Source organism: Aphidius gifuensis, linkage group LG4 (assembly GCF_014905175.1).
Source record: "Aphidius gifuensis isolate YNYX2018 linkage group LG4, ASM1490517v1, whole genome shotgun sequence".
NCBI lineage: Eukaryota > Metazoa > Arthropoda > Insecta > Hymenoptera > Braconidae > Aphidius > Aphidius gifuensis.
The window spans coordinates 19,292,548-19,315,943 of NC_057791.1; the positions used below are offsets into that span (position 1 = coordinate 19,292,548).

General features: G+C 25.8%; 2 protein-coding genes, 1 long non-coding RNA gene and 2 other non-coding genes across 8 annotated transcripts; 2 read left to right on the plus strand and 3 right to left on the minus strand.

The window, feature by feature from the left end:
• Window positions 1–228: 228 nt before the first annotated feature.
• Window positions 229–3,250, plus strand: LOC122855484. Its single transcript, XR_006374075.1, has 2 exons — window positions 229–424; window positions 2,735–3,250. It is a non-coding gene; the product is annotated as an uncharacterized LOC122855484 (long non-coding RNA).
• Window positions 3,251–8,746: 5,496 nt separating this feature from the next.
• Window positions 8,747–8,818, minus strand: Trnad-guc. The gene has a single exon. It is a non-coding gene; the product is annotated as a tRNA-Asp (tRNA).
• A 176-nt stretch (window positions 8,819–8,994) lies between these two features.
• On the minus strand, window positions 8,995–9,066 carry Trnad-guc. The gene has a single exon. It is a non-coding gene; the product is annotated as a tRNA-Asp (tRNA).
• A 5,988-nt stretch (window positions 9,067–15,054) lies between these two features.
• LOC122855485 (calnexin) lies at window positions 15,055–18,137 on the minus strand. Its single transcript, XM_044156871.1, has 7 exons — window positions 17,922–18,137; window positions 17,385–17,689; window positions 16,347–17,305; window positions 16,134–16,274; window positions 15,543–15,665; window positions 15,258–15,461; window positions 15,055–15,188 (listed from the first exon to the last, which is right to left on the minus strand). The coding sequence occupies exons 2-7, from the start codon at window positions 17,635–17,637 to the stop codon at window positions 15,132–15,134; spliced, it is 1,737 nt and encodes a 578-aa protein (XP_044012806.1). The 5' UTR covers window positions 17,638–17,689; window positions 17,922–18,137; the 3' UTR covers window positions 15,055–15,131.
• Window positions 18,138–18,368: 231 nt separating this feature from the next.
• On the plus strand, window positions 18,369–23,391 carry LOC122855486 (probable phosphorylase b kinase regulatory subunit alpha). 4 transcript variants are annotated; one of them, XM_044156872.1, is made up of 7 exons: window positions 18,369–20,013; window positions 20,084–20,193; window positions 20,287–20,437; window positions 20,998–21,176; window positions 21,246–21,396; window positions 21,500–21,526; window positions 21,600–23,305. In XM_044156872.1, exons 1-7 carry the CDS (start codon window positions 18,555–18,557, stop codon window positions 23,153–23,155), a joined length of 3,633 nt encoding a protein of 1,210 aa, XP_044012807.1. In that variant the 5' UTR covers window positions 18,369–18,554; the 3' UTR covers window positions 23,156–23,305. The 4 variants fall into 4 exon arrangements, with proteins under 4 accessions (XP_044012807.1, XP_044012808.1, XP_044012809.1 ...); XM_044156873.1 differs by lacking the exon at window positions 20,287–20,437 and adding an exon at window positions 20,710–20,857; XM_044156874.1 differs by lacking the exon at window positions 21,500–21,526 and having other exon boundaries at window positions 21,600–23,391.
• Window positions 23,392–23,396: the final 5 nt, after the last annotated feature.

The window sequence follows — 23,396 nt, forward strand, 5'->3', positions numbered from 1 at the left end:
TTATACCCTCTCCATAATTTTACTTGTGTTCTCTTGCTCTCTTTTTCTCACTGATGCTTGCAAGCTCACTCACTCACTTGCGCTCTTGTTCACTTTACTCAACTCAAAATTTTATTGTCGCGATTGCGGAGAGATGAAAGAAGGGATAAACCGTGGGGGCGTTACCAAGCTTGCGCTGTTGGCGGGTTGATTCACAACATGAGAAGACGCCATTGTTCTATTGCGAGTACTGCCTTCCCCTGTTTTGTTGTCGACGATTTGACGCCGGGCGTCCCGACGTCACTTTCATCCTGCCGACACAATTTTTTTATACTTATATCAAACCAATATTTTTTTTTATTTATTTATTTATAATTATATTTTATTTTTTGGCTTATTTTTTACAACATATTTTACAATCACATCAATCTTTTTGGCAGACAAGGTATTTATTAATTTTTTAAATACACTTTTTTACAGTCTTGTATTTTTTTTTCAATTTGAGTTACAAGTTTGTTGGTTTTTTTAAATTTTTTTTTTTTTGCATGATTTTTTGTTGTTTGGGTTTTTTTTCATGTGGAAATTTTTAATTTTAATTTTTTTTTAAATTAGGTGCTTGATTTTTCAGCGACGGACGACATCGCGACGCTTAAAATTAGAAATTTTATTTTTTTTTTTTATTCTCAAATTTAGAATATAGTTTGAGCTTTTTTATTTGTACAATTACGATACGTGTTTTTTTTTGTATTTAAAAGTAAACTGTAAAAATGTGTAATTTAAAAAAATAGTATTCAATAAATTTAATCGGCGTAAATTTACGTTTTTTTTTTCTTTTTGTATTATAAATAAAGCGCGGTTTTTTTGGTGTGAAATAAAAAAAAAATGTATAGTGATCTTTGATATATAAAAACTTGGGGGTTTGTAAATATTTTCAATCTCAATGTTACATTTTTATATCATTTTTTTTTCTTTAATTTACAATATAAAACCATGTATCATCTATTGTATACACAAAATGATCGACGCCTCTCTTATACGCTTGAAATAATCAATTGTGATTACCCAAACGCGTAAATATATTGTGCAGTGAATAACAAACCAACAAAAAAAATAAACCAACAGAATATATTTCTATAAAAAAAATAACAAAATTTATCAAATAACCAAAAAGATAATCTTGACAATTTGAAAATTATCATTTAATTTTAATTTGAAAGAATAAATTTTATATTCAATTTATAAATTTTTGCTGATTTAAAAAATCCATCAGCTATTTTTCTATTATTTTATTCAATTATATAATTAACAAATTAAATAGATTTATATTTTTTTAATTAAATTTAGATAATATATAATTTCTTTTTAAAAATAATTTAAATATATTTAATTGAGCTTTTTGTATTGTTTTTTGTAGTCTCAAGTTTAGGGATGAATTTTTTTAGTTAGAGTTACAAAACAGGTGGCTTGACAATTTAACTTCAATTATACTTGTGTACCTAGTTCTTACGTAACTTCCTCACACCCACATACGACAATTGAGGTGTCAACGTGTGGCAACGCCCAAGTCCAACTGCTAGTTGTCAAGTCCAACTCAATTACAACCTGTAGAATATAAAAAACTTCATTTTCATCTACAACAAATTATTTTATTTAATCCTGCTAATTAATCCATCCACTAAATAAATATAATTAAATAAACAGCTATATAATTATCTATTAATAAAACTCTACTTAGATAAATATATAATTGTTTAATTAATTATCAATAAACCATTAGATTTATCGGAAATGTCAACTGTCATCTTTAATTCATTAGAAATTTTTTCCTCAAAATTTAAACTGGTTTCTTATCAATTCAATAATAAATCATTCAAAAAAACCATCAATCGATTTGACACCACTCTCTCCCTCCCTCTTCTCTACTCCCATTACCAAAAAAAAAAAAAAAAAAATCAAAGAACTTTTATATAAATTTCACTTGTAAAATAAACAAATTCAATTTAAAAAATTTTAAAACAATAAAAATCAATAACAAGTTTTAAAACTATCAAAAATTAATTCATTTATTTTTTAATTATTGAAAAAAAAATTTTTAAATACCACCAAATAATTTACAAATTAAATTGTAAACTAAAAATAAATAAAAATAATTTTTTTTCTAACATATAATATTTATTTATTCAGTATATTTATAATAAAATTATCCTAGCATCAAAAATTGGCTGATCAAAAGTCACGTGCCCCTCATCAAATTTTCTATGAATAAAAATAAAAAAAAAAAAAAATAGCTATCGTATATAACTATTTAAATATATAACATATATATTTGTGATATAACTGGAAGCTCAACGAAACCATCAGCACTTCAGTCACGCCCATCTATCTCGCCTTTTTGGCTTATCCATCATCTGATTCGATTCGTTCCAAGTATTACTCACTTTTCATGCCTCTTCACCTACATATCCATATCCATTATATTTTTTTTTTTTTACGTCATTGTGTTTAACTAGCCCCAACTTTTATCAAAATTAAAATAACAATTCAATTTATTATCAACAACAAATGTTTATAATTAATTTTCAATTCAAATTTCAATTGGAAATTTTCTATTTTCTTTTTACCATTTCATAAATTTCATTTATACGTAATTTGTTTTGAGACATTTAATATATATATTTTTTTATTTTGTCATAATACAATTGTATAATACCATGTGTATTTTGATATTTATATATTTTTTTTTCTTCAATTACAGGGTTCACCAAGTCTGCCAATGTTGCAGTGTTTGTAGATCAGTGTATGAAAGATGCTACAAGAAAAAAAAAATATATACCGTCCGCCATCTCGGTGTAATCAGACACCGTTGGTAAAAATAAAAATGTATTTTTCAGAAGAATAAAAAGGAGATATTGAATGTAATTGAAAACAGAAAGATCGTCTCTTGTGTGATCTATGCCGCGACTTGTTACCGCACGCGCGATCATCTTATATTCAAACCGGTGTCTTTCATTACTCAATTTATATTTTTTTTTTTTGTTAAATTTTGCTTTAAAATCATCTACGTATTTTTCCTTTTAACCCAATTATATTCATTTAATTTTTTAACAAATAATTTTCCACTTGGAAAAATTAAAAATAAATATATAAAGTCGAAAAGTTTTAAAAAAAACAACAAACAAATGATAAATATAATCCTTTGAATTTTGTTTAAAAAAATTTTTGTATGTCCATTGGTTTTTTAAGTAGGTGTAAATACTGTAGACGAGCTAAAGATGATGGTCGGCAAAAAGATGAAAAAAAAAATTAAGTAAAAAAAGCAAAGCCGCCAAAAAAAAGGCCGGCTTTTTTTTTTTATTCTATTTCTTTTTATTATAAAAATATATATTTTTTTATAATTTCAATGGAAAATATTTTTCTCACAGTTTATATTTATCCTTCAATTTGTTGAAGAAAATAAAAAAAAAAAAAAGCCGCGGTATATATGCATAGAGAAAAGATGAAATCCTACTGATTTTTTTTTTTTTTTTTTTGATATTTATTATTTAAGGGATAAGGGTGTAGAGGGGATGATGAAACATGAAAGAAAAGCGCCAGCCTACTGTCCTCTATTAACAATTGGGAACCACAACCAGTGGCCAACATACGTCTACATAAATCACCCTATAATATTTTTCTTTGTTCATCATTCAACCAACCACCAGATAGATATTCTTTTAACCCTTTCACACCCTTCAATCAAATTTACAAGCTTTATAAAAAAATATATATATATTTATATATTTAATCATTTTTTATAATCATTTAACAAATTTTATTTTTTGCCAATAAATAAAACTAAAAATCAAAGAAATTTGTATTATTTTATTATTAATTTAAAAATAAATAAATATTTTTGTTCAAATAAATCGATGAAATATTAATTAATTTTATGAAAAAATTGTACTTCTATTTAACAAATTTTATTGATGAAATTTTTTCATTTTAATATACTTTTTAAATTGTTTTTGATAAATATATAATTTTTTTCATTTATTTATAGTAGTACATAATGTATATAGGTATATGATAATTGGAAAAAAAATTATTTTAATAACTTATTTTATCAATTAACTAATCAATTTTTTCTAAATGAAAAATTAAAAAAAATAAAACAATTTTACATATTTTTTTATATTAAACTAGTTAAAAATAAATGTATAACATTTTAAAAATAGATAATAATTTTTATCTATTTTTGAGCTAATAAAAATAAATAAATACTGTTAAAAAATTATATTTTAATAATTTAAACTATTCCAAATTTTAAAAATATAAAAGAAAAAAAAATGATTCAAACAATTTTCCTTATCAATTAACCAATCAATTTTTCCTTAATAAAAATATTAAAAAATAAAATGTATATCATCAATCTAAAAATGATTATTTACCTAATTAATAATTACATAAAAAAAAAAATTTATTTCTAATAATTTAAATTAATAAATTTTATAAATATAATTTTTAAATTTATATCATTTATCCAAATTATTCCATTACATGTATTCATATTTGTACTCTATATATTTACTTGATAATAATACACAAAATACACAACACTTGAAAAAAATTTAAAAAATATATATGCAAATACAAAATACACATATTATTTTTTTGTTTATTTATTTTTTCATTTTCTAAATGGAACATGATGGTAGTTTTGAATGAAAAGAAATAAAAAAATATAAATGAAAAAAAAAAAAAAAAAAATGGTGGTCTGCAGTACAACCCCCGGACTCATTATGGCAACATGCGGTAAGTATGCTCGTGCTTAAGTCGTGCCGACAGCCATATATATATAATACTAAACCTACATGAGTATGTACAATGTACATCTATCTATCTGTATATATAAAAATTGTAAAAAAAAAAAAAAAAAATAAAAAAATATATTTTGGGGGTATATAACATCCCTTATTTCGCGGCGGCTCATTGCACGCCTCGGCGCATCCCAATGCTCACTCCTCCCGTGTATATATATTCCTTCACTTTATCCCCCTTTATTTTCTCCCTCTTTACTGCTCTTGGAACACTACATTTTCTCTCTGATAGAAACTCCAGGTGGTTTCATCCCTCAAAACCAGGCCGCATTGCATTTTTTTTTTTTTTTTCTTTTTTATATTTCAAATGATGATAGAGCCAAAAAGCAAAACAGACAACTACTCATAGTGAATCTTCTTCGATGGGCTCAGGGGGTCGCAGCTGCACTTTTAAAAAATTTTTTTTTTCACTCTTACATATCAACTATTTTACAAGCAACAATTATTGTCACCTTTAAAAAATTTTTTTCTTTATTTTTTGCTTAAAAATTGTTTTATTTTTTAAATTTAATAAAACTTCAATTAATTAATGTTAAAAATAAAAAATTATATTACATTTATTATGCATTTTTTAAATAAAAGTTTTATAAATATTTTTTTTTTAGAAAAAGCTTTTTAAAGTTGCATTTTTTTATTACATAAAAGTTTTTTTTTTATATTTTTTTATATTTTTTTATATGGAAAAAATAAAGGACAGCGATTTGAGTGTATGTCTATATATAGCCTGTATATATTTTCGATATATTTTAAAAAAAGAATAGCCAAGATAAGCCGTTGAAGCGGCGCCATAAGAAGCATCGATACCGCGGCTAAAAAGTAATCTCTGATGCTTTTACGATGCCGGTGCGAATAACGTTCTTACCGCGTGCGATCATCCGACCACGGATTTCAATGGCGGTACCGTTTTTACAAATAAACTATTATTATTATCAAATATATGTGTGTGTGTGTTTTTTTTTTTTTCATTTCTTTATTTTTTTTTTTAATTTTAAAAAAAGCGAACCCCATGGGGCCAATACGAAGGAGAGTATTAGAAGACTCTTCTCAGTTAAGAAGCGAAGGCTTAAGGGAGGCCCGTGTTTCCACTTCTTAGCATCACATGAAGAAAAAAATATAAAAATACATGAAAATGAAGAATGAAAAATATATATATATCTATCACGCATCGATGTACATTCGACAATAAAAACTCCGTCGTTTTGGTACTGGTGTATATTACTTTTCAAAATAGCCGGTGTGACGTAAATTCAGCCGCATATTTTTTTTTCTTTTTTTACATTGTAAAATAGATATATTTTTTTTTTTCTATTTTCTCCATCAACAAAGCAATGTTTACCGACAAAATTTTCCTTGGATTACTCGGCCTTTTTGATGCAATTTAATTTTTTTCAAAAAAAAATCAAAAAAATTGTCTAAATATATATTTTAATTTTATTTATGAAATTTAATATAAAAAAATTTTCTATATAGAATTTATTTTCTTCAGGTAAATTTTTCAACCCCATTTTATAATTTTTTCTTTTTTTTTTTGGTTTTTCGATATTACATGTATTTTTTTTTATTATTTTCATTTTTCAATACAAGTCTACCGACCACTTATCCAATATATTTACCTTCGATGATTATTTTTTTTTTTTTTTTTGAATTATTATTTTTATTTTATGATTTTTTTTGAAGACTGTCTTTGTCATCAGTCATGCGTGATATACAACGGTCCCTTGAGTCAGTCTAATGGAAGGAGAAAAGTCTTTCTTTGATGCCATGCCGAAGATTCGATAATTTGATAGTGATTTTTCTCTTTTGGATCAACACCGATCTGCTATTACTTCGTTTCCTTCGTGACACATTTTTATTTTTTTTTATTTTTTCTTTTTAGTTGACATGGATTCCATCATCAGTGTCCATCAAAAAAAAATACAAGAAAATAAAAAACCATATACAAATAAAGAACTAATTAATTTTTAATATTACAAATATTTTGAAAAAAAAAATTGATTATCTATTTTTAATATTCTGCTATCTTTGATAATGATTTTAACTTGATGATAAAATATTTTTTTTTTCTTTTTTTATTTCATCTTTTGAATAGATTTAGATTTAGCAGTTTTGATGTTTAAGTATTATGTTTTTGTTTCGGATACTTCAGAAGTTGAGAGTGAGTAAAAAAATATATATCTTTTTACATTCCTCAAAAGCTTATATATGAACACATCGACTATCAGATCGTTCATCGGCTTCTATGTTTTTTTTTTTTTTTTTTTTGTATATAATGAAAAGGTGGTGGATTTGTTTCTGGGACTTTAGCAAGGGCAGCAGACTCTAGTCGCCTCATGTCAAAAACCAAAAGAATAAAAAAATGTATATATTTGTCTAAAAAAAAAATAAAGAAACATGATTTTAGAGCTTTATTTCAAATATAAAAAAAGATAATTTACAAAAATACACCAGTAGCTTAAAATTCATCAAGCGAAAAATGAAAATATATAATTTTTCTTACAAAAAAAATAAAAAGTGCAGAGTAAATGTTACCGTCTTATTTTTTTTACTTATTAAAAGTATTGAAAGGTTTTCTTTATCAATGTGGTGAATAAAAAGTATGTCGATTCTTGTAATATATATATATTTTTTTATCTTTCTTCTTTATAAATCAAAACATAGCCCTTTTTTTTATTTTTTTGGCTTTGAGAAAAAACGAACAGTTGCTCGTCTGACGGGTCGTCCAAGTTGTATCACCCACATTATACGCAACAATGATCACATCGCGATATATACTCGGGTTTTTATATTCATTCAAAAGAATCTTTTCCCCCTATCAATGATTATATACAACTCGTAAAATGAACAATTTCACCAGCATGAATTTCCCAGAAATAAATCTGCAGAATAAAAAAATATATTAGAAAGAAAAAAAACAAAAAATTGATCCTATTCTTGAATTTGGATACAAAAAAAATTATATTAAAAAATTATTGTCAGAGATTGAATAATTGTCAATTTATTTATTGTTATTTGTTAAATTTGTGTATTTATTTATCAATTAATTATTATGAAATTAAAAAATAATTACCATATCGAAATATAAAATAAAATATGATTTTTTTTTATAAATGGGAATGGTTTTATTTAATTTGAAAATAAAAATAAATAAAGGTCAACGTATGAAGAAGATATTTTTGATGACTTGTGCTACTGGTTGCGATGCTGTCTTTTTGAATTTTAAATACATAATATTAAAGTTGATATATAAATATGATTATTATCAGTCTGAATATTTTTTGATAACCCTTTTTGTCTTTTTCATTATATTATTATTTTTGATCTTGATAAATATCTACTCTCTTGACTGAATAACTCGATCAAAAGCCGCACAAGATCACAGCGTGTGGTGGTCATTTCATTATGTATATCTTGAATGTCCCTCGGTATATAAATATCTTTGCAATAACAAGATGTTGACTTGGTACATCTCTTGGTTGTATTTTAAAATGAGAAAAAAAATTAAATTCATAAATATATTCAAATAAAGGTGTATGAAATTTAAGCAGAAATTAAAATAACAGCATAAATGAGATGGAAAAGATATTATCTTTTATCAATCAAATTAAGATATGATTGTGTTTTTTTTTAGGAATAAAATTTTATTAATTTAATATTTGTCCAAATGATCAATTAAATAGCTGTTGTTCATTTTTAATCTCGAGCTTGATATAGTGTATGAATATCTTTGTGTCCTATAAGTCAGTGTATCCCGCCTGTCACGCCGAGGTTCAAGTCCCGGCCGGAGAGTTTATTTTTTGCTATTATTATAAAAATAAGGCCCATAAATGTTGAACAGATGATATAATAACAAAAATTTAATTTTTTTTTATCTAAAATTAATAATTAAATAAAAAAAAATGGCAAAAAATAAACTCTCCGGCCGGGACTTGAACCCGGGTCTCCCGCGTGACAGGCGGGGATACTGACCCCTATACTACCGAAGAGATGATCTATGATCTATTATTGCACTATAAGAAACCCATTATCGATAAATGCAAAATGTAATTATTAAAAATAGAAAAACAAAAAATTCAATAAATTTTTAAATTGACAATTAAGTAAATTATAAATAGTAATAAAATTATAAATAAATAAACAAAATAAAATAGCAAAAAATAAACTCTCCGGCCGGGACTTGAACCCGGGTCTCCCGCGTGACAGGCGGGGATACTCACCCCTATACTACCGAAGATGTGGATACTTGGACATTTTTATGTTATATCAAGCTCGAGATAAAAAAATAACAACAATTCTTTAATTGACCATAGTAAATATTTAATTAAGGGGAAACAAAAGTAGTTCTGTTTTAAAGGTAAAGTCCATATGTTTTCTATTTGAAAAAATTGTAATAATGATAATAGTATTTTTCCATATAGAAAACATATAGACTTTACCGGTAATACAGGACCAATTTTGCATAAGACAGAAGAAATGAATTTTTCATCGCAATTATTTAGTATATTATCAATATATATTCTTCGATACCAAATACTACTCTTGACATCGTTAAGAATAATGCCTTAAACGCATACTGACCATATATGTTGATTTATGAAACACTTCAATCAAATTGTATATATTGAATTTATTACAATACATAAACTGATTAATTTATGTTATCCACATTCCACATGAAAAAAATTTGAAATTAATTTTATTTGAATCATCTAAACAACATGGTGATGAGTCTTTATGTCTATCTCCATGTTATCCATGCATATTAAATTCATTTATTCATAAATTATACCATTTTTTAAATTAATAATATTTATAATATTGATATACATCCCTGGTGGAAATGTTTCTCCGTTTTTTGTCTACCTTTTTCCGTCTCTTTTCCATCATTCTCCGACTTTTGTCCAACTTTTTCTATTTTTTCCGAAAATGATCCATGGTTGGAGAAATTGCCGAGAAATATTTTCACCAGGGGTATTCTTATTGTAATTAAATAATATAAAATTAATAATTAAATAGCATGTTTAATGGGCATATGTCTCAAAGACATGACAAGCTGCATTGACAGGCTGCATTTCTCTATGTCTCTCTCTCTCTCTCTTTGAATATTCAAATGTAAAATTTATATATATAATTTTTTAATAAACTTGTGTGAGCTGCATAATAATAAAACAAGATCTTCCAGAATACATGAAAATAAAAAAATTATTTACCAAAGAGAAACACACGATTGCGAGACCACCCTGCCTTCAAACGATCATGTTTTAAACACGTAAAATTGCCGCCCTCTCATCCATCATGTGCACAATCAAAATCAGCTTGTCGTCTTGCAACGAGACCTTGTTAACTATAATCGCAAATATGTTTTTCGACAATATATATCACAAAATTTATCATAAAAAAAAATTAATTTCTAGCTTTATCAAAAAAAAAAAAAAAAACAAATTCATTCAAGTTATATAATCCATTAAAATTCCATCATTAAAATAATTTTTTTATAAATATAAAAATTATAAATAAAAAAAAAAAAATCATTTTAAAGTTATGGATAATATTAGGATCAAATTTCAAAAATTTAAAATAAGTATAGGTCAAAGAAAACCACCTGAAGAAATTTGATACTATTTGTCACCCACTGTGTTAAAGCTAGGGTCAACCCAGGGAGTCTCCCTCTATTTTTAATATTTTTTTTTACCTCTTGAAAGTGGCATTTACCCGGTTCATATAGAAGAGTTAAAGAAACAAGATTATAGGTATCCAAATATCCAAAACCCTTGGCTATAAACCGACCTATACTCAGATCAAAATCTTTTTCTTTTTTTCTCAGTTATATATTTAAAATGTACGTATTGATTTTCAACATTTCTTTTTTTTTTTTTTTCTTTTTGACAATGGTCCATTCTTGCTTTTTTTTTTTTTAGATTCATTACACTTAACGAGAAGATTATTATTTAAAGAGGATTACACTAATTCGAGTGGGATCATCAAAATATATTCTTAGAAAAATTATTTGTTTATTTAAAGACTAATAAATTATAGACATTTATTTATAAAAACAAAATATAATTTATTTTTTTATTTATTTATTTTTCAACTTTAGTTTATCATTTATTTGATCAGTGTATATTTTTAATGTATGGCTATCACAACGATGACACAATGATGGATGATATCCACCATCAACATTCGAAAAAAAAAAAAGAAACCAACTTCACACTATTTTAAAAATAAATATAATATTATACATTTAATCTTTCGTAAAATTTCAGCCAACCAAGTAAAATATATTTCTGAAAATAGTAAAATTTAAAATAGAAAAGAAAAGGTAAAAAAAAGTATTCCCATGTGGCAATATAAAAAATAAAAAAAAAAGAGCTAAAATTTTCAAGACAAGTAGAAAACAACAATGGGTTTATTGATAAGTTGATTTGCCACATACAAGGGTTCAAAAAAAAAAAGTTTTAAGTTGTAGACAATAATTACGAAAGCTCGTTAGTAACCCCCAGGGATAATTCACCCACCTGTCTTTATAGAAAAGAAAAAAAAAAAAAAAGCCGCCCTGCATCACTTGTGGTTAGTCAACGCACGTGCCATCAATGTATATATATATTTTGTTCGAGCCCTTTCAAATTGCAATTGCATTGCTCAACTGTAGTCTGTACATTCATTTATATATACAAGATCAAAGACACCTTATTCCATTAAATATAAATATAAAATTTAAAGAAATTTATATCGAGGGAATTTACAAAAGATGAGTCACACAATATTCGATGATTAAATACATTATATATTTTGCGTATCATACACATCTAATTGCGTTATTCAATGATGATCAATCAGCCAATTACTTCAGCAATGACGCTTGTCGACAAAAAAAAAATATATTATAGAAAGTTGTTTGTGTTCATCAGTCATATCTTGCGAATAAAAAATATCTAAAATTCAATAAATAATAATAATATTATTATATTATTTTGAATATTATTATGGTAAAAAATAAATAAGATACATCCTCATCACAACAAATACAGAGCTTTGTAGCTATATGTATTATTTTTTTTTTTTTAAAGCGTTGAATTGACAACGGTTTCCTTTGATGTTTTTGTCGGTTTCTCATGAAGAGACTGCAAACATGTTCACTGTAAAAATTATTTAAACAAAATTAATAAATGTAGAAAATTAATTATAAATTAAATTATTTAGTTAATGTTTATTATTTAATTATAAATAAATGAATTATTTATTTATTAAAAAAATTATGATAAAATTTAAAAAATAACATGGTATTTAAATACTGTATTAATTATTTGAATATAAAATTATAAATCGACTATTGTCATTGACAGCTAACAATATATCATTCAATGAAAATTTTTAAAAATAAAATCACATTATTTCGTTGATTATATTGATATTTATTTTATTTTTTAAAATTTTACACTGGCAAATCTTACGTAAGACAAATTATATTTTTAATTTCTATTATTCTTCAACGAAACAATTGACTATATTATTCTTATTGTTAAAACCAAATTGATAATGAATCTAGACTATTGAATCACATGAGTGATTATTGAAAAATGAAAAGAAAAAATAAAAACATAATTTCGTCGATTTATTTATATACAAATTTCAACCTGTCTGGGCATTTTCATCACGTTGTCAACACAATGTATCAAATAGTCTACGTCATCCAGAAGTCATGAATTTTTTTTTTTTCTATAGATAAGTACACCATTCATTCGTTCATATTTTTTTATTATAAAATATAAAATGAACGTTGAAATAGATGATGATATCAATATGTCTATTGTCAGTGTTTAAAATCATTCAGAGTTTTCATAATTCTTTTAAGAATCATGACATTATTGACTGGTTTTAACAATTGTTACTGGAAGAGTCAATTCAGGGAGTTGCTTCAATGGAATGAAAAAAAATAAATTCAAATGTTTGTGTGTTAGAAATAAAAAATAGAAAAAGGAACGAGAATACGAACACAGGTGGGAAATACATAGCTAGATATATTATTTTCTTTCTCTTGTTCGATCCAATTCATTCATAAAATTTAACAAAAAATATAATTTTAAATTTCATGGCAACTTTTACCATTGATAGACACATTAAACTTGGTATATTATTATACCTAGACTATATATTTCAACAAGAATTTATTATTTCTTTTGGGGTGAACAAGAAGCACCTTTTACAATTTTTTTTTTTCTTTTTTTTCTATTTCAATGTGACAATGATGACCAGGGGGGCAACGTTTGGCAAAAAAAAAAAAAATCTTCACAATAAAGCCATTTGTCAAAAGATGACTAGGTATGAGCACTTCATTTCAAGTGGGCGGTTCTTTAGATCCTCAATAAATTATAAAAAAAAATTCCCAAGATTTTAAACATTTTTTTCTTTTTACTTTGTAGCAATTTATATATTTTTTAAAATTTTTTCCATAAAATTTCTATATAAATAATTAAATGAATAATTAAATAGTTGACTAAATTTATTTTAGAGTATTTTTTTTTAGTTTAAAATTACATCGTCAAAATAAATATGCATGAAGAAAAAAAAATATATATAAATTGATAGTTGAAGCGTAGATAAACGTGTTTCATAACGTTCATGTTAGTAGGGGTGTTGATATTGGCATTCCCCTTTTTCTTGTACCTCTTGAAAAGTCTCGATTAACCCAATCCGATTATGACAAAATCATGACAATGACTTTGATGATGATAATAATAATGTATATTTTTTTTTGGAGTGAATACAATGATGGGATAATGGACAACGTAACGGGGTTTTATGATGACATTAGAAGGAAAAATGATCGACTGCTTGTGGACGATTCTCTAGGTTCAAATAGGGATGAACATTTAACATCATGCAATATATACTTCAGGAGGGTATATTCATTTTTTTTTTTTTTTTCATAATTTTACCTCTCCCTGACACTCGAAAAATTCGCCACGGCCAGCTGTAAGTACCCTGTGTTTTTTGACATCGAAAAATTTTTATTTTATTCATTTTTTTTCATTATTATAGATGTGTATTTAAAATTATAAATAAAAAGAGAAAAAATAAATTGACTGAGATGATTTTCGACTGAATTTATTGTGAAAGGAAAAAGTTCTTTAACGAAATTATTTTTTGGAGTAATAAGTCAATTAAATTTTGTAATTTTTTTCGTTTTAATAAGTTGTAAGTTAAATTTAATAAGTAAATTAAATTGTTCTTAAATCGATTAGCTGATAAAACGACTTTATGAAATCTTACAACCTTCGTTTTTAATAAAGAGACAATCTAGTTTTAATTTTCAATCCTTTTTTTTTATCGAAATGACAATTTTTAAAAATTTCTTTAATTAATATTTATCAAGTGTTGCAAGGAAAATTTATATTTTTATGTAAATAAATTAATTGTTTATTAAATTTTATAAATGGAAAATTTTTATATTCAATACTGTCAACGTCATCTAGCGATACACAGCTGTTCGTTTCGATTCGAAAATTCTAAATTACCAACCCTCAAAATGATCCTCTTTCTCTCCTTTTTAATATTATTTATTTATATATTTTTTTTATAAATAAAATACTTAAATTTCTAATAATAAATAATTTTTCATAAACAAATTAAATGGTATAATATTTTTATTTAAATTTACAAACATGATTATCGCGAGTGCGAAAGTCAGTGAAAAAAAAAAAAGGTATGAAATTGATTTGATATATTATTTAGATTATTATTTTTAATTGCAATGAGATTACCACATTAAGTGTTGCTAATATTCATTCAATAACAATATTATTAGTGATGTAATGAGGCCACTTTTACTATAATTAAACAAAAAACAAAATTCACACAAAATCAACACTAAAAAAAAAAAAATCAGGAAACTTAAAAAGTTTTAAAAAAATTAAAAAATAAAATAATTAATAATGATTATTAAAATTATTTTTAAATACCAATTAAACACAAATACACTATGACATTAAAATATTTGTTCTTAATCTTGTTTTGATGCTGATTGAGAATTTTCTGTTATTTTTTTTTGTTTTTTTAGTGTATTAATTGTAATAATTCTTATAGAAACAGTAAGAAATAATTCATCACACTTATTGTGGAATGTGAATACTGTATTGATTACGTAAAAAATCATGATAATTTAATTCGTAAAGTAATTATTATCATTATTAATATTATTTTTCCTAATTTTTTTTTCCTGTTTTATATTCTTTTTTTTTTTTTTCTATTAAAAAAAAAGAAAAGAAGATATTGTTTTAATCTTTACAAATAAGATTGTTATTCTTTATTTGGCTTTCTTCTACGTGGTCCATCAGTGTCTCCCAAATTTTCATCCTTAAATTACAAAAAAAATAATAATGAAATATTCAATATTTGAGATAATTTTCTTAAATTATTATTTACCTTTTCTTCACTCTCTACAACTTGATCAGTCTCATTGATGTTATCACTGTCAACATCATTTTCACTCTCTGGTGCAGCCTCATTTTCTCGAGGACTTTGTTCAGGTGTTTCTGGCAAAACATCACCAGGTGATTCATCATCAAGTGGATCAACATCATTGCCATTATCAAATTCTTTTGTTGGATAAGTATCTTCCATTGAATCCTAAATAAATTTATCATTAAGAATAAAATTTATAAATAATTATCAAGTGCAATTGAGGAATTTAAAGCAATTATAAATTACCTGTGTACTAAAGCAGCAACAATAAACAATTAATAATACAGGAATAAACGCAACGATAATATACACAGCCCAAATCCAAGGATTTTCACTTGTAAAATTAACCAATTGATTCCAAACGCTCCACTAAAATAAATACAAACAAAAAAAAATAAAATAATTAAAGCAATGACTAATTTACTCTGGCTAATAATCTAATCTAATTTATAAATTACAGCAGGGCCTGAGGAATAATTAAAGATACACAATTAATAAATGTACAATTATCAACGACAATCAACTGGTTCCTAGCTTTTGATTGTTTATTTATTTTTTGGTGCTGGTGATGGTGATTTAGTTGGTACCTCTCTTGCACGTTTGATTAGATACCAGATATATATTACAACTGGTATTGCACAGTAGATAAAATACGCTGCCCACCAGCCCGGTTTGTAGTTCATTGACTTCATCATACGACCCCACAAACTTGCCTGTTTTACTCGCATAATTATTCATTTAATTTAAATTGTATGTGTTTATAAATAACACATTTAAATTAATAATAATATTATAATAATGATTAATAAATATATAAATTTAAACATAAAAACTTACACTTTCTCTTGCTATTTTATTACGACGTATTTCAAATGTATCATCAGCCCATTTTTTAGCAGTAGCTTCATCATCAGTTATGATTAAATTATCAAAAAGAATATTACCAGATATTGACCACAATTCAAATCCAATTGCTCGCTAAATTATTCAATAATAAAAATAAATTATTATACAATTAAAATGATGAAAATAATGATGATATTTACTTACAATTGGCATCATTTTAAATGGATTTACATCATTAAAATAATCTGGATTATGAATAAGTCTTGGTTTCCATTTACCCTTGTAATTGACATTGTTTATTAATGGTGCACGCCATTTACCTTTAAATCTTGGATTATCAATTAGCTTTTGTTTATATGGACCACATCCAGGTGCATTTTCACATTTTGGATTAGCTATTTCTGGTGGTTCCCATTCACCATCAATTTCAATATCCCAATCATCTGGTTTAACTGAATCTGGATTTGGTATATTTATTGGTTCATCCTCAAGCCAATCATCTGGCATTTTATCATTTTCATCAACAATTTGAGCTGGTGCATCTTCATCCCAATCATCAGGTTTAACTTTTGATGGATCTGGTATTTTTTCTCTATCATCCCAATCTTCTGGTTGTTTATCATTTGGATCTTCAATTTCTAATGGTGGATTAACTGGTGGTTGAAAATCATCAAGTAATGATCCTTCATTTATTATTTTATTATCAATTTTAATTGTAAATGTATTATCTGGTCGTACAATTAATGTATATAAATGTGGTAATTTATCTTTAAAAAAATCTTCAAGTCTATCTTTTGGTTTTTTACAATGTTTTTCTTCAATTGTACCATTTAATGGATTTTTATGACGGAATATAAAATGTAGTTTATGATCATTACCACATTTATCTGGTCCAAACATAATTGTATATGGTGTTTTATCATGAAATTTTTTTAAATCAATTTTACCATTTGAATCTTCAGTTAATAATTTAAGATAAGCACCACCACATTCTTGTCCTTCTTGTAAATAAACTTCATACTGTACAATCAATGGTTTATCATTAAATACAAATGGTTTATTTAATAATGATGATATTGCAGCATGACGTGCTGTACTTTTTAAAACAAGACCAAGGTCTCCATTTTGTACACTTCTTATTGGCTCTTCAATTGCCCAAGTACCTAATTTATCAAATAAAATAATTAATTTTATTTTATATAATTTAATGTTAATTTAATAATAATACAGGTATTTAATTACCATCATATTTTGCTATTTCCTCATCGATTCCCTCTTTTTTGGCCTCGGATTTAATCCAATTTCTTGAAAAACTATCTTGATCATCAAAATGCTCAGCTAAATATGCAAAACCTGATAGAATTGGACTTGTATAAGCAACTACTTTTTCTTCACCATCACTAAAATCTTGATCATGACTTAATTTTTCATCATCTTCAGCAATTATACCACTAATTAATAGCAAAACTATTGTAAATACAAATAGTTTAGCCATTTTCGTTTTATAATAATTCAACTATTTGTTATGTATTTTATTTTCTTGACCCCTGAAAATCGATTAAAAACAATAGGCTTATTAAATATTTATTCATTTGTTTTTAAATAGGCCAATAAAAAATTTTTAAGTTTTAAATAAAAAAAATGAATAAAATGTGTAAATGTTCACATGACTCGCCCATCATTCAACTGATAATAAAAATTAAATGATGGAAAAATATATATGAAAATAAATCAACACATAAATTATTTATAAAAAAATTAATAAATAATTAAACTTACCGGTATTATTGATGATTAAATATGGCAGTGAACAGACATCGTTTGTCAATAAAATTAACTGAAACCAAGTATCGAATTTATTTAATATAATTATAATCTAATCTATTTACACGTAGCTTTTTTTTCTTTTTATTTTACTGGATATCATGCGATCAAAATGATGATGAATATAAAAGATCACAAGTCTACATGTATATTGTTAATGAACAAGACAGAGAGAGAAAAAAAAAAAAAAAACAAATATACGTGGACAATTTACAAATCCAAGATGTCGTACAATTTTTTTTTATCAACTTTAAACAAGCTAGATCTCTTTTATTCCTACATTTTCTATTTATTTTTTTTTGTAATTTGACATTCATTCAACATTGTAAATATACGTAAATAAATATTAAAAAAAAAACAACAAGTATAAATTATTTTCAATTAATCTTGATAACTTGAAGAAGAATATAAAAATAAAAAAATGACAATTGCAAATTATGAATTTTGATACAGAATAAAATATAAGATAGAAACAAAAAAAAAAAAAGTAAGTAAATAAAATTTAAAAATCTATTACACAACGCAATATAAATAAATTATATTTTTTCAGTAATAATAAATATAAATAATAGAAAATACAAAAGGAAAATGAGAAGCCGAAGTAATTCTGGTGTCCGTTTGGACTATTATCAACGTGTTGTTCATAAAATAATAATGAATCATCAAAATCCAGTGACTGGATTATTTCCAGCAAGTATGGAAAATAATCATGCATGGATACGTGATAATGTATATTGTATATTAGCTGTATGGGGTTTATCAATGGCATATAAAAAAATAGCTGATGCTGATGAAGACAGAGCTAAAACATATGAACTTGAACAAAGTTGTGTTAAATTAATGCGTGGTTTATTAATGTCAATGATGCAACAAAAATCAAAAGTTGAAAAATTTAAAATAACACAAAATCCACTTGATGCATTACATGCAAAATATAATTCAACAAATGGACAAACAGTTGTTGGTGATGATGAATGGGGTCATTTACAAATTGATTCAATATCATTGTATTTATTAATACTTGCACAAATGACAGCATCAGGACTACAAATTGTATTTAATTTAGATGAAGTTGCTTTTATACAAAATTTAGTATTTTATATTGAATCAGCATATTGTACACCAGATTATGGTATATGGGAACGTGGTGATAAAACAAATCATGGTTTACCAGAATTAAATGCAAGTAGTATTGGTATGGCTAAAGCAGCAATGGAAGCTATGAATGAACTTGATTTATTTGGTGCAAGAGGTGGTCCAACATCTGTTATTCATGTATTAGCTGATGAAGCACAAAAATGTCAAGCTGTATTACAATCAATGCTACCAAGAGAATCAAATTCAAAAGAACTTGATAGTGGTTTATTATCAATAATATCATTTCCAGCATTTGCTGTTGATGAACCAAATTTAATACAACAAACAAGAGATGCTATAACAAAAAAATTACAGGGTAAATATGGATGTAAAAGATTTTTACGTGATGGTTATCGTACACCAAAAGAAGATCCAAATAGACTGTATTATGAACCATGGGAATTGAGAATGTTTGAAAATATTGAATGTGAATGGCCATTATTTTTTTGTTATCTCATTTTGGATTATTGCTTTCAAGGTAATACTGAAGGTATTAATGAATATACAAAAGCACTTGAAGATATTATGATTAAAAGTGATGATGGTATGAAACTTGTACCAGAGTTATATGCTGTTGCACAAAAAAATGTTGCTGCTGAATATGCTGAACCTGGTAGTCAACCACGTGAGGCACTTGGTAGAACACCATTTAAATGGGCACAATCATTATATATACTTGGTAAACTTTTACAAGAAGGTTTTTTAGCTGTTGGTGAATTGGATCCACTTAATAGACGTTTATGTAGTGAAAAAAAACCTGATGTTGTTGTACAAGTTGTTATTTTAGCTGAAGATTCTGATATTAGAGATAAAATATCACAACATGATATACATGTACAAACAATTGCTGAAGTTGCACCAATTGAAGTACAACCAGCAAAAGTATTGAGTCATCTTTATACATATCTTGGTAAGATTTATCATTTTTTTTTTGTATATAACAATAAATAAATATTTAATGGTTTTTTATTAATGACAAGGTCGAAATAAAAAATTGGGACTTTCTGGAAGAAAATCTAGAGATGTTGGAATACTAAGTACAAGCAAATTGTATTCACTTCATGATAGAATATTTGCCTTTACTCCTCAGGTAATTTAACATTTAGAAAACTATAATTTATAATAATAAAATAGGGTTTATTGTATTATTATTATTTAAAACAAATAAATATATTAATAACAGTTGACGGACATGACTCGCTTCTACATCGCATCGGACTATGAACTCATGATCGATATATTTAAAGGCGAAATAAATTTCTTGAAGTCTAGCTGGCAAAATATGTTAGGTCGTCCTCTAGTTATTTTGCCCATCAAAAAAGGTCATTTAAATGGTAAATTTAAAAACAGAAAAAGCAAAAAAAAAAAACAAGCTCAAATAATACATTTTAATTTTTTAATTAGTTTGAAATCTAACAATTTATTTATTTTTTTTAAATAATCATGCTTTAATAATTAATTTTTCATATGCAAGTATTGACATTATAACTGAGACAATAGTTGAATATTTTTAAATTCTATAATTATAATATAGAAAAAAATATAGAGTGTTTGTTGGTTGGTTGGTTTTTTTTTTTCTTTTTTATTTTGTGCATGTTTACTGTAGAACTTTGATGCTGATGAATTCTACGTGACAAATGATGCAGCATTCTTGGCTGATACATTTACAACAAATTTGGCATTTCTTGGTATCAATTGGAAACAAATGCTTGGCAGACCAACAGTGGTAATTGTTGCTACCCATGGACTAACTGGTCTGTTATTTTTATTTTTTATTTTTCATTAATTTTTTTATGTTTATCATCATGACTAATATAATTTTTTGCCAATAATCCAATTCATAATCATCAATAATTTGTTTATCAGTTAAGTTAATTGTTTTATTTGCTTACAGATCAAGGAAAAATACCACTTGCAATGGTAACAACAATGAAAAAATTAAAAAGTGGATACATCAATGGTACCAGAGTATCATTGGGTAATTTAAATGATTTCTTGAGTACATCTAGTATAACAAATTTAAGTTTTCTTGGTAGTTCAGAAGATGGACGTCCTGATAAACTAAATCCCCAGGTAATTTTATTAATTTAAATTAAATTATAATTCAACAATTAATATGTACTTTATTTACAAAAAATTTAGGTACATCAATATCTTGAGGAACACTTGATGCGAGCATTTCCACATCGTACTGGTTTACTTAGTCGTCCAGCAATTCGTACTAAACCAAATATACGAAGAAGAATGTCTGTCAAGGGTGCTATTAAAAAAACTCGATCAATTGCTGTTGAATGTAAGTATTTAATTTGTTTATTAAAAGAAGCATGAATTTTTCATTTAATAAACTGTCGCATGCTGCCTGATAGCTTAATAAAATAGTTGTAATTTATATACAGCTGGGTTTCCCACAATTCTTCAAGAATGTAAGTGCATGATGCTTTGAAATAAAACAAGAAAAAAAATAAAATTAATATAAAAAACGTTTAAATTATTTAGCTGAAATATTAGGAATGGCTGGTGAAGATAGAAGACCATCAGTTGTACTTGCAACAAATCCATTTATCGAGGTGACTGATACAAGTGCAACACTGAGTCCAAAATCAACATCACCAGATTTATCACGTTCAACAAGAACACCATCACCAACAGATGAGCTATTACCATGGAGAACATCACCAAAACCTCATCATCGTGTTCGTAATTCATCAGAGACACAATATGCTGATACTGAGGTTGAAGAATTAATGGCAATGTTACGTGAAACAGAAAGTTTAGAAGAACAAGGTGATATATTACAGTATCTTGTTGATTCACAAGGTTTAATGTTTAATACTGGAATGATTGAAAATGGACATCCTGTATTAGTTAAAGATTTATTAAAAGGTTTATATGAAAAAGCATGTCAACAAAAAATGTGGGGTATTGTTAGACATACTGCTGGTATGCTTGGTAAACGAGTTGAAGATTTAGCAAAAGCTGTTACTGATTTATTAGTACGTCAAAAACAAGTTACTGTTGGTATGCCACCAACAAATGAACATACTATTATTGCACCATTACCAGAAAATGAATTACGTTCATTAATACATATGGCATATGGTGATGATGAAAGTACAGCAATGTTAACACAAGAATTACTTGTTTATTTAGCAATGTTTATTAGAACAGAACCACAATTATTTTTAGAAATGTTAAGATTAAGAGTTGGTTTAATAATACAAGTTATGGCAACTGAATTATCAAGAACATTAATATGTACTGGTGAAGAAGCATCAGAACATTTATTAAATTTATCACCATTTGAAATGAAAAATTTACTTCATCATATAATGAGTGGTAAAGAATTTGCAATAAGTAGTGTTGGACGTGGTAATTTTTCAATAATAAGCTGTAAATCAAGTAGAGTTAGTAAAAAATCACAAATTGGAGGTTTTTTAAATGTTGATCAACCAGATGAAATTGAACCAGATAGACAAGGACAATGGTTACGTAGAAGAAGACTTGATGGTGCATTAAATCGTGTACCAAGAGATTTTTATCCACGTGTATGGCAAGTTTTAGAACGTTGTCAAGGACTTGTTATTGAAGGTAAATTATTACCACAAAATTTAACACAAGAAATGACATCTGGTGAATTAAAATTTGCACTTGCTGTTGAAACAGTATTAAATACAATACCACAACCAGAATATCGTCAATTAATTGTTGAAGCATTAATGGTATTAACACTTGTTACTGAATATAATGTTGTTGCATCATTGGGTGGTCTTATTGCTGTTGAACATTTAGTACATAAAGCAAATGCAATATTTCTTGAAGATCAAATGAAAATTGATGGTGATGCAACATTATGTTGTGCTAAACCAAAACAACAAAGAGAAACAACATCAATGGGTACATTACTTTGTGGTGGTGCTGCTTATATTTGTCAACATTTTTATGACAGTGCACCAAGTGGTACATATGGAACAATGACATATATCACCAGATCAATTGCTTCTTTACTCAATTTTTTTCCAAAAGACGGTGATATTGAGTGCAGTATTTCGTAATTTCATTGTTTTATTTTGTTTTTTGTTTTTGTGAGTATATTATTTGTTGTTTTTATTAGAGAAAATTATGTATAAAATATTAATTAAAAGCTATTCATAATTATATTATGTATTATTTTACAATCTTTACCAAAAAAAAATATGACTCACTTGTCTTCCTTTCTGTTCTTTGACCACCACTTTGAACGATACAATTAATAAAAAATAATAAGACTTCTAACGATTGAAAGAAAAAAACAAA